The sequence below is a fragment of the Camellia sinensis genome, chromosome 11 (assembly GCF_055761805.1).
Source record: "Camellia sinensis isolate YWXY chromosome 11, ASM5576180v1, whole genome shotgun sequence".
In the NCBI taxonomy this organism is placed as follows: domain Eukaryota; kingdom Viridiplantae; phylum Streptophyta; class Magnoliopsida; order Ericales; family Theaceae; genus Camellia; species Camellia sinensis.
In genome coordinates this window covers 164,723,441-164,736,265 of record NC_138971.1, presented here as the reverse complement: position 1 = coordinate 164,736,265, position 12,825 = coordinate 164,723,441, and the positions used below count along the sequence as shown (strand labels likewise).

The 12,825-nt window shown below is 47.1% G+C and overlaps 1 protein-coding gene across 1 annotated transcript; it reads left to right on the top strand.

The window, feature by feature from the left end:
* Nucleotides 1-481: 481 nt before the first annotated feature.
* On the top strand, nt 482-1,277 carry LOC145803330 (uncharacterized). The gene is made up of 2 exons (XM_082896604.1): nt 482-578; nt 795-1,277. Exons 1-2 carry the CDS (start codon nt 495-497, stop codon nt 1,158-1,160), a joined length of 450 nt encoding a protein of 149 aa, XP_082752730.1. The 5' UTR covers nt 482-494; the 3' UTR covers nt 1,161-1,277.
* The last annotated feature ends 11,548 nt before the right edge of the window (nt 1,278-12,825 follow it).

Sequence of the window (12,825 nt, the reverse complement as noted above, 5' to 3'; positions counted from 1 at the left end):
GACGATATGCAGACCGCTGATAGGCTCCCTCCGCAGGGTGTTGTTGACGCCAGGTTGGACACTGATGTACTTCTTCATCTGGAGCAGGAAGAGTACGCGACTTATCGTTACACATACTTGATGCCTTCGTTGACGGGAGTCCATACTCCGACGAGGAGACCCGCTGGTATGCCTTCATCGAACCGGGCTCGGGCTGCGGACGTCCTTTCCACTAGCAGGGCTGGTACATCCAGAGGTGGGGGTGGATTGGTTCCCCCGATTCCTCCGACTCATCATCATCCTGGCTAGCCAGACATGCCGACCGAGCTGACGGGATGGCGATTCGGGACTCCCTACTTGATTCCGATAGAGCCTCCCTTGTATGACCACAGATATGTCAGAGATCCTGATTCGCCGCCGGTATGCTTTACAGCTTTGATTTATCACTCAGATACTTGGACATTCATTCCTTTACTGATATTTTTCATTTGTATCTGCAGCCTCCGGTCGAGTCTATGGATGAGATGCTCGGGATGATGGCCGCACTCAAGGGCATGGTCTTACGGAGAGAGGCACAGTTGTCCATCATGGGTGTCCAGGTACTCTTTAATTTTCTCGCATTTATCATACTTCCGATGACATGCTGAACTTGATCATTTCACTACATTGGTAGGTTGCCTGTGTAGAGCACATCTGACACACACCACATTCATATACTGTATCTGCATGCACCCTCATTTCATGTAGTTTTCTTGCATCTGTAATTGATACACACATTTGAGCTGATGTATTCAAACTGCACTTTTTATTTTCAGATGCCTCCGGTATATCAGCCACGGACCGGGCCATCCAGGCCTTCTCGGGGAGCCGGACCATCTCGACCTTCTCGGGGAGCCAGGCCATCTCGGCTTTCTCGCGGGGCCGGGAGAGGGGAGTCGTCCCGCAGACGCAGAGCACATATCGTAGAGGAGGAGCCCGGTGAGGACGAAGAGGAGGAGGAGGCTGCAGATCGTCAGTCAGAGACATCTGCTGACAGAGAGGAGGGTTCCGACCCTGGTTCCGGGAGTGGAGAGGAGGCTGAGGAGGATCCCGAGGATGACAGTTCCGACTCAGATAGTGCCGGTGGTGCAGAGCCTGTTCCGCAGAAGAGGACGAAGAGGGCCTCTTATTCCTGCTCTTGAGAGCATTGGTGCAGCTGTTTCCTGCTTTATTTACCTTTTTTACTAGTAGTTGTAGCACATTGTATATTATTTGGCAGTTTTATTTTCTGTAAAACTTGTACCTTTGTTGTAAAATTTTGTAACAAAGGAAGCATGATGGAATGAAACAGCTTTTTGAAAAAGTGTTGTACTTTATGTTCTCAGCATCGCATCGCATCATTTTGCAAATAATGAGATTAAGCGGTAAATGTGCATTGTGTATTTGCCAAGTCAGGTAGCGAACCGACACGACAAACTAAGCAACCTAACTTACTAAGAGGCAACAAAACCTTAGCAAGTTTACAACACAACAAAATTGATAAACAAAGAGTAACAACTCAAATGCACAAAACTCGGCGACTCGATAAACAAGACTCGGTAAACAAAACAGCTTGACCAACAAAACAACAACTCAATAAGCAAAACAATAACTCGATAAGCAAGACTAAACACCAATTCAATAAACAAAAACACATCTGAAGCAGAGGGAAATGGAGGCCTTCGACACTCCCGTTGCATGGACATGCTAGGAACTTTCTTCTAAAGGGTAGAACAGGACCAAAGACACAAATTGCAGAATGGCCGGCCACCTTTGGGAGCTGGCCGACCAGCTTTTTGCATTTGAGGGGAGAGGGGTGGCCGGCCTACCAGAAAAGGTGGTCGGCCGGCCACTTAGCTCAGCAACCACCATTTTTTCGACACGTGTCCCCCCGAATAGTGCCTTATCCCCTTTAAAAGTCCTAGCTCCATGGCTCATTCATTTCATCTCATTTTTGCACCAAAATGGAGGCATTTCTCGTCGAAAATCTCTCAGCTTGGATTGCTACTTTAGACGGCTCGAAAAAGTTGAACTTCCGGGGCTTTGGCTTGAATGCACTATTCACGCTGAGCCGTACTCTGCTACACCTTCCCTTCCTCCATGCTGCAGCGAGGTTTTGGAACCCGGTAACACACATCTTTAGCTTTGGCGGGCAAGAGGTATGTCCAACTTTCGAAGATTTTCAAGTTTTGATGGAATCTGAACGTTATGAAGAGACCTTGCCTCAGTTTCGCTTTGGTCACGCCCAAGCTTTAGGGCGGATGTGTGGACTCTCCATGCATGACGCTCGGTCTCTGATCTGTAATGGGGAACTGGGCATCCTCGGATTGATTTATCGCTTTTCTGACGCCGGTGACCGTGGCGACCATCATTGGCAAGGTTTCCGACAACATACCCTTTGCTTGTGTATGCTATCCCACTTTCTGCTTGCGTCGGGCTTTGGTGGATCTAGTATTCGCCTGATTGAAGTTGCTCAAGGCTTGAAGGATGGAAAGAGTTGTATTGCGATGACACTGGCTAAGACGCTGATGGGCTTGGATGCTTTCCATCACCGAGAAACGACCAGATTTGCGGGGAGTCCACTACTGCTGAAGGTAATGTTTCCCATCGAATCTCACATATGTATTGCTCACATCACTCGGCCCTCAGGCTCAGTTTTTCTCACAAAACCCTTGTCTTACTTTTCTCTCATCGTACATCTCTCTATTCTTCATTCTCTCATTTTTCTTCCCTCCCCAGGTATCGTTGATGGATAAATTGCAGGTTGTGGACTCTTGCCCAGTCTACTCAGCTCGCGGCTACTTCTTTCGACAAAGTCTAGTCGATGCCCTTAATGAGGGATGGTGGTTCGACCGGATGTGCAATTTGTCTGCAGATCGCATCGCTTGGCGCTGCCCTTGGCTCAATCTCCCGGCAATGAGCTATAGTATGTCTCGGCAGACTGGGATCCAATTGATTGGTCTGACTCACTGTGTATTCTATTTTCCATTCCGGTTCCAGCGCCAGTTCGGTCATGATCAGAGTTGTCCACCAGAGGGGATAGAGTATCCGGCTTCATTCCCAGTTCGAGGTGCACAGCTTGCCCGATATGCCACGGCATGAAGGACGAGAGAACTCCTGGCCCCCGCTCCCACTTTCAGTTATACTTTGTCTGACGAGTGCTTGGATTGGCTCAATGAAGAGGCATAGATTGGACCCTGCTCGGTATCAGAAGCTTCGACTAGCTCTGGGAGGGGGCGCAGGGACACCTGACTTGACTATGCCCCAGATTTATTGCTTTATTAGTACTTCCAAGTTTTCTTTATGAATGTAATAAAAAGCAACTTTGATCGTATGCAAGAGCAGGAGAACTCTGTTTTGAAATCATTGAAATTAAAGGTTGTGGTACTGAAAATTTTCCGCTTTGGTCCAAAAATGGTCTTAGTTGTAGAAAGATTAATTTGAACAAAGTCAACTTTTATTAAAACTTTTCAAAACCATTTTCGATATGGATCAGAACTGGACACGCCTGAGATCTGTCACTGAGATGCACAACCCCAGATCCCTGCAACTGGAAAGTTGTCCCTAGTCTGAATAGCACCCCGGCACTGCACAGTAACGGAAAGTTGCCCCTAGTCTGAAAAGCACTGCACCGGAGATTCCAATGGATGCTGGTAGACAAAGATAACTGAGATGATCAAATGGACAAAGTTAATCGGGGAAAATTTTATGGCTGAACTTCAGGATGAAGTTGCCTACGTATCCCGATGATGGGAATCAAGCCTTACGTAGTTCAGGCTTAGGTTCACTCGAGTATTTTCACTCTCCTTTCACGCTCTAACTTTTGCCAAGGCTGTCCTTTGCGGGTTTTCAACCTTGCGAGCTCAGTTTTTATATTTTTTGAATTTTTTATGCTATAACTTTTGCCCAGGTCGCCTGTAGACGTCCCCGAACGCCCCGGGAGGGTTAGTTCCCGTTCTGTTCATTTTGGGTTACTACAGCTCAGACTCTTAAAATGTCACGGTTCCTAATCTGAACCAAAGAGTCCAAATCCAGCACATTGTTTTGAGCAACTGATTTTTTGAAAAAGTAGTGCCAAACATGGACTGCTTTGCCAGATACAGAGTCGCCACCTAAATATTTTATTTTGGGAAATTTAGGAAACCCTGACTCGGTGCCAAAAGGCCACGTGTCCGTCATCACCAAAGTTGCCTCGGCTCGGGAACTTGGGTACGATTGGGGAAGGTCACTTCGTGAGCACCCCCGCTCGCCCGGTCATAGACCGGCCTCTACTAACCATGATATCAATTTTTGAAAACATTGTGTGTCCTTATTCCGGTTATTAGCCTAGGTTACTATGTGATGCACACAGCATATAAGTATAGACTGGGTCGTCCGAATTGGAACAAAACATTTCATGCTTGTTTATTTAAAAATGGTTTGATGATGCTACTCGCAAGTAGGCTAAGACGTGGATTTGCCACCCTCAGGTGGGCTTAGAAAACATGATTTTGCCACTATCTAGTGGGCTTAAAACACACATTTAATGAATTATTCCAATTCAAATAACCCAACCTTCATCCACAGGCATTCAGGCAGTTATATCACATAAGCATATAGCCTCATGGTAAGCATGCTATTCATGGCAGTCACTCACACGCATGCAAGGATGCTAAAGCATAAAACTTACCGAGTACTCCAAGCCAAAATGGAAATTACATTAGAAATCATGCATGATCCTAAGTATACAAAAATGCCTAATGCAACACATGCAAAATGCAACTATAGCAGGCTCGGCTATTCTAAACATGGCATATGAAATGCTACAGCTAACATGTATTCAATTTGGAATTGAAAGTACAATACAGTTAGTATGATGCGCCGAGCCCGGTGCATGCAAAACAGATGAATGATGCAAATATGCTGTCATACTGTATGCTAATTTAAACATGCCCTAATCTAACCATCAAAAGCGGATAAATAAAAGAAAGAAAGACGTGGGGTTGGAAGACATACATCACACTCACACACGCTTATTACAGTTGTGCCCTCACTCGGAGGGTCCGAATAAATATACAGTCCAAATATTACAGTCCCAAATAAAAGAATATTACAGTCCAAAATATTACAAAATCCTAATTAATTAAAGAATTAACTAAGAAAGCAAATAAAACTGGCGTGCAAGCCAGGGACCGCCTTGCTTCTGATGGATGATGCATGTCCGGGTTGTCTTGCGTGGAAATCCACCGGAATGCCCCAATTAGCCTCTGTTTACACCTGTCCTTGAAATGCGTGCCGAGTCCCAAAAGGTTGCTGATTCTTCATTTTGCTGCAATAGAGAGCAGGAAAGGGGCATAGCAATGTATTTGCACAGATATATGCATGTCTCGATCCTCGTGCCACCAATCACGCATACCGAGGCATGATGGTCGAGGAATCGAAATGCACAACTCAATATAGGATGAATGCACATGAAACTACAGCTAAAACCTAACTCCATCATGGATAATCCAGAGTGTCGGTGACTGGGGAATTGAGACACATTCCGTCACTCGGAGTACGAAATGTACCTCGTTTCCCGTGCCCGGGCTAACTCTTATTCCGGACACGATGCAATATGCATGATATGCATGAAATGCAACTAAGATACAATCCTAACATACTCAATGCTATGAAAATGAGATGCCTCGAAATGCGTGCACACGGGCACGCAAACTGAGAAAATGATATGTCTCGAAATGCGTGCACGCGGGCACGCAAACTGAGGCGATGATATGTGTCTCGAAATGCATGCACGCGGGCAAGCAAACCGAGGTGATGATATGATTTTTGAAATGCGTGCACGCGGGCACGCAAACTGAGGCGATGGTAAAATGCTATGAAAATGAGGTGCCTCGAAATGCGTGCACACGGGCACGCAAACCGAGGCAATGACAGAATGCGATGAAAATGAGGTGCCTCGAAATGCGTGCACACGGGCACGTAAACCGAGGCAATGACAGAAAGCGATGAAATGACATGGAAACATGATGTGGACTTATACCAACATGAGTGAGCCTCAGCCATACTCACATAGCATGTCGGCGGATAAAAATGGAGTGCCTCGAAACGCGTGCACACGGGCACGTAAACCGAGGCAATGATAGAATGGCATGAAATGACATGGAAATGACAAATGGGCTTATACCAACATGAGAGGGCCTCAGCCACACTCACATAGGATGCCTGCGGGTAAAAAAGGAGTGCCTCGAAATGCGTGCACACGGGCACGCAAATCGAGGCGATGCATAAATGCGATGAAATGGCATGAAAATGATAGCAATCATTCTAATGGAATTTCAGCAGTAAAATATGCATCGCCTCGGTTTGCGTGCCCGTGTGCACGCATTTTGAGGCGCCTCATTTTCTGCCATCGACATCTTATGTGAGTGCGGCTGAGGCTCTCTCATGTTAGTATAAGTCCATATTGCATTCTGTATGTCATTTGCATTGCGTATGCATCGCCTCGGTATGCGTGCCCATGTGCACGCATTTTGAGGCACCTCATTTTCTGCCATCGCCATCTTATGTGAGTGTGGTTTGCGTGCCCGCGTGCACGCATTTCGAAAATCATATCATCGCCTCGGTTTGCTTGCCCGCGTGCATGCATTTCGAGACACATATCATCGCCTCAGTTTGCGTGCCCGCGTGCACGCATTTCGAGACATATCATTTTCTCAGTTTGCGTGCCCGTGTGCACGCATTTCGAGGCATCTCATTTTCATAGCATTGAGTATGTTAGGATTGTATCTTAGTTGCATTTCATGCATATCATGCATATTGCATCGTGTCCGGAATAAGAGTTAGCCCGGGCACGGGAAACGAGGTACATTTCGTACTCCGAGTGACGGAATGTGTCTCAATTCCCCAGTCACCGACACTCTGGATTATCCATGATGGAGTTAGGTTTTAGCTGTAGTTTCATGTGCATTCATCCTATATTGAGTTGTGCATTTCGATTCCTCGGCCATCATGCCTCGGTATGCGTGATTGGTGGCACGAGGATCGAGACATGCATATATCTGTGCAAATACATTGCTATGCCCCTTTCCTGCTCTCTGTTGCAGCAAAATGAAGAATCAGCAACCTTTTGGGACTCGGCACGCATTTCAAGGACAGGTGTAAACAGAGGCTAATTGGGGCATTCCGGTGGATTTCCACGCAAGACAACCCGGACATGCATCATCCATCAGAAGCAAGGCGGTCCCTGGCTTGCATGCCAGTTTTATTTGCTTTCTTAGTTAATTCTTTAATTAATTAGGATTTTGTAATATTTTGGACTGTAATATTCTTTTATTTGGGACTGTAATATTTGGACTGTATATTTATTCGGACCCTCCGAGTGAGGGCACAACTGTAATAAGCGTGTGTGAGTGTGATGTATGTCTTCCAACCCCACGTCTTTCTCCCTTTTATTTATCCGCTTTTGATGGTTAGATTAGGGCATGTTTAAATTAGCATACAGTATGACAGCATATTTGCATCATTCATCTGTTTTGCATGCACCGGGCTCGGCGCATCATACTAACTGCATTGTACTTTCAATTCCAAATTGAATACATGTTAGCTGTAGCATTTCATATGCCATGTTTAGAATAGCCGAGCCTGCTATAGTTGCATTTTGCATGTGTTGCATTAGGCATTTTTGTATACTTAGGATCATGCATGATTTCTAATGTAATTTCCATTTTGGCTTGGAGTACTTGGTAAGTTTTATGCTTTAGCATCCTTGCATGCGTGTGAGTGACTGCCATGAATAGCATGCTTACCATGAGGCTATATGCTTATGTGATATAACTGCCTGAATGCCTGTGGGTGAAGGTTGGGTTATTTGAATTGGAATAATTCATTAAATGTGTGTTTTAAGCCCACTAGATAGTGGCAAAATCATGTTTTCTAAGCCCACCTGAGGGTGGCAAATCCACGTCTTAGCCTACTTGCGAGTAGCATCATCAAACCATTTTCAAATAAACAAGCATGAAATATTTTGTTCCAATTCGGACGACCCAGTCTATACTTATATGCTGTGTGCATCACATAGTAACCTAGGCTAATAACCGGAATAAGGACACACAATGTTTTCAAAAATTGATATCATGGTTAGTAGAGGCCGGTCTATGACCGGGCGAGCGGGGGTGCTCACGAAGTGACCTTCCCCAATCGTACCCAAGTTCCCGAGCCGAGGCAACTTTGGTGATGACGGACACATGGCCTTTTGGCACCGAGTCAGGGTTTCCTAAATTTCCCAAAATAAAATATTTAGGTGGCGACTCTGTATCTGGCAAAGCAGTCCATGTTTGGCACTACTTTTTCAAAAAATCAGTTGCTCAAAACAATGTGCCGGATTTGGACTCTTTGGTTCAGATTAGGAACCGTGACATTTTAAGAGTCTGAGCTGTAGTAACCCAAAATGAACAGAACGGGAACTAACCCTCCCGGGGCGTTCGGGGACGTCTACAGTTTCTGGCGACTCTGCTGGGGACTTAGAGAACTTGACTCGAACTCATGATATCTGTTTTTGACTACACTTGTGTGTTTCTTTGCATTGCATTTGCATTGGTGCGCCTAGGACACCGTGTTTGCCATCTGTTATTCCTGAACGGTTTGCCGGAGGCTTGTCTTGTCAAGGCATGACCATAAGGCTGACCGGTTGTGGGCTCTGCCAGTATGGGAACACAAACCCCGGTTTTACCGGGGCACCCTCTTTGACCATTCGACCTAGTGCATATTCGGATCCATAGTGACCATTCCAAATTAGGGCAGGTTGCTTACCCGTTTATAGGTTGTTTGAAACCGCTGCGTGCGTAGTGAAACCCTAGCTCCTGACACAATAGGACAGGGAAACCTTACCCCAACATAGGGGTGTTTTGGCTCTCACTTATCTGTTATGTGCTTTAGAGTGCGTCTCTACAGGAATGCATGTATCAGTATGAGTTTGGGCATCAGGCCTGCGGGCATCAATTCAGAATTGTCAGTATCAGGCCTGCGGGCATCGGATCAGTATATGAGTTTGAGAATCAAGCCTGCGGGCTACGGTTCAGTATTGACAGTATCAGGCCTGCGGGCATCAGTTCAGTATTGTCGACATCAGGCCTGCGGGCATCAGTTTGGTATTACGGGTATCAAGCCTGCGGGCATCAGCCAGTATTTGAGGATTAGTTGTCTGCGGATATCAGATTCTGTTTCAGGGAACAATGATACAGGGATAATAATCAGTGTTCGAGGCCAGTGTGTATTTCAGCTTATTGACTGTGTGTTGATTATGCCCGACTGTGTGTCTTGCATTTTATTTTAAGCTGTTACGCTGTCCGTTTATCTGTTTATTTATTTCCTTTTCGCTTTATTTATCTTTTGCTAGGTCAGTTTTAGCACGATTGCTTCCAACCCAACAGGCATTCCCCAAGCACCTTGGACACGAGGTCGTCGACTCCACCGATCTGAGGATCTAATCGACGGACAGCCAGTGTTCCGTTCTCTACCCCCTGTTACCAGAAGGAAGCCGAAAAGGCGCAGTACGTCAGAACAGAGATTGTCAGAACAGTGGGTTACTTTATCAGAGGACTACAGGACTGAGGTCTCAATTACTGCTGTAGAAATAGACATACCGGTTAGACAGATGGATCAACCGAATACATCAGGGATGGAGGCTTTGATGCGCCTGATGCAGGAGAGTATGAAGCAAATGCACGATGATGCCGCCCGTCAAGCGGAATTCTCCAAACAGCAGGCCACAGTCATGGCCCAGCAGGCTGAGTTGATTGCCAGACTGCAACAACAGAATACAGCGTCTCCTTCACAACAAATCCCTCCTCCGGCAGGAGCCCCAATACCTGAGCAGGCACCTGTTGTTCAGAATATTCCTCCGAATACCCAGAATACTGTACCAACTGTCCAAATTTTACAAGAGGACACGAGTCTTCCAACGGGGCCGGCTCCGCCCCCGCTTCCACCACAGCTGTCCAAGGTCCATACATCCAATCACCCGGACTCTCCATCCGAGGTCGAGGTTGATCATACGGCTCTGAAATTGAGCAAACTGGAGAAGCTCTTCAAAAAATCCCAAGGGGCCAAGGCTATGCCGGATATCGGAGATGGGTATACCGAGGAGGCCGTGACACTCCCCGATAGGTTCAAAATGCCACAAATAGACCGTTTCGACGGGACCGGCGACCCCATGGTCCATATCCGACTGTTTGCAGATGTCTTGCGGCCAATGGGCCTTACACGACCACAGAAGCTCTCACTATTCGGCCGAACCCTGTCGGGTGTAGCCTCCCATTGGTACGCAAGATTACCAGATGAAGTGAAGAAGAATTGGGATGAGATGGCTGAGGCCTTTGTCACACAATATTCATACAACACCCAAATCGAGATCACAACCCGTGATCTTGAGACGACGAGACAAGAGCCCAAGGAATCTTTCTCGGACTTTGTGATCCGATGGAGGGCAAAGGCGTCAACAATGACCTTAAGGCCTACTGACAAAGAACAAATTCGGATGATTGTGCGCAATCTCCACCCGAAATTAATGCAGAGAATGATTGTAGTCCCCTTTCCTACTTTCGCAGATTTACATGATATGGGGGTGCAAATAGAAGATGCTATGAGGCAAGGTCTGTTTGACCAGGACAGAGAACAACCGAGGAGGACCTTCAATCGCAATAACAATGCAGGCCCGAGCGGCGCTGCAAATACGAGAGCCTCGGAAGTTGGTATGGTCACCACCACTCCCCCTCCCCCTCCAAGACCTATGACTGCCACACCCTTTTCCGGCGCGTCCGGAAGCAACACACAAGCCAACAACCGATTCCAACCACGAGGCCAAAGAACCTTTACCCCACTATATATGCCTCTGACCAAAGTTCTAGGAATACTGATCAGAAAGAATCATTTGAAACCCCTAGAACCAAAGCCATTACCGAATCCACTCCCCCCCTCTTACGACCCATCAAAATACTGTGCATACCACCAACAACACGGTCATGACACCGACCGCTGTTACAGATTGCGTCATGAGATCCAAGATCTTATTGACAAACAAGTGATCGCACCTCCCGATCAACCCAATGTTACAACCAACCCTCTCCCATCACATAATCAAGCTCCTCCTCCCAAAAGAATTAACTTTATCCAGACTGGGGTCGCATCTTATGATCCTAGCATCTATATTACCCCCACCCACCTACCCAAGCCAGAGGTGTTCCTCCCCGATTGCACTGATTTCTTGTGCATGGTGGACATCTCCAAAACCCAACCAGAGCCGATGGTGGTGACCGACGAAGACGGGGCAGGGCAGATTTTGGGAGGAAATGAGATTGTTGAATCTGAAACTGGACAGAATTTTGTCGGGGGAGCCTATGATCCAAGCAAGCACATCCTATCGACGAGCCGAATTGGGCTAAGTGTAGAATTTCCAGAGACAGGAGAGCTATGCATGATCCGGGGGGATAGATCTGGGCTATGGGCAGATGAGCTGACAACTGCAGGGGAGGACTTTGCCAACCTGCAACTTCTTGATGACCAGGAACTGGGGGAGACGTCAATTAATTGGTATGATTATGAGGAATCAGAGGAGGCCACGGGATGGCTCGAAGATCAACCGGATGCAGTGGGGGAAGCCCAATCAGAACAGAGCCCGGCAGGGGCAGAAATATCAGTTGTGGCCGGAATGGCCGAAAATCAAGTTGTATCGCCGGAGAGCGCCGGTGTAGAGAATTCCGCTCAGGACATGGGCATTACGGATGTAGGAACTGTTGAGCAAACAGCTGTACTGATGCAGTTGGAACAAGAAAAGTTTGAGGCTACTGAGAGAGCCAGAAAGGCAAAGGGCCCTGAGGGGACTGAAAGTGCTGTGTGCACGAAGACAAACAATGCTGCGAGCATATGGACAGAGAGCACTGAGAGTGCGAGTGGACCGGAGCCAGACAGGTGTCTGTTGGCTGCCAGCGGAATGTGGTGGGAAGATGACGACTTGTGTCTTGCCCACACTGATGAAGACTGGGAAATGGCCAGCCGGATGATACTTGGTACCTCGATGAGGTTGACCATATGACAAGAAGTGGGCGGTACTTCAAGCCCCCACATCTGGACCAACCCGAAGCATCCGGGAAAGATAGAGAAGCAGAAAGACAGAAGGAGAAGCAGATTGAAGATGAAGCTGTACTGAAACAGTTAAAGAAAATACAAGCAGACATCTCCATCTGGGGACTGCTAATGGCATCACGAGTACACAGAGAAGCTGTCCTATCTGCCATGGACAAGTCCAAACTCTCCATAGACACCACGCCTGAACAGCTGGTTGGGCTGGTTTTTCCGGGAGGAGGTTCCCCGGCATTAACCTTTTCGGACAAGGAGCTACCGCCTGAGGGCGCGAGTCATAACAAACCTCTCTATATCTCTGTGGAATGTAGAGATAAGTGGATACCGGTGGTACTTGTTGATACCGGGTCTGCGATTAATGTCTGCCCGACTAGAACGGCATATACAATCGGGTTGAAGCCCGTGGACTTCATCCCAACTACCCAAGTGATCAGAACATACGATAATACCAGCAGAGAAGTGATGGGGACTGTTACAATTCAAACCAAGGTTGGTCTAGGACAACACGGTATCGAATTTCATATCTTGGATGTTCCTGCAACCTTTAACCTACTTTTGGGGCGACCGTGGTTGCACCAGGTCAAAGCAGTCTCTTCCACTCTACATCAAATGCTAAAGTACCCTCACGGGAAAGGGGTAGCAATCGTTTTTGGGAATTCATCAATCCATCCGCCGCCGGAGGTGTCTACACCTGTCTTGGAGATTGAGCAC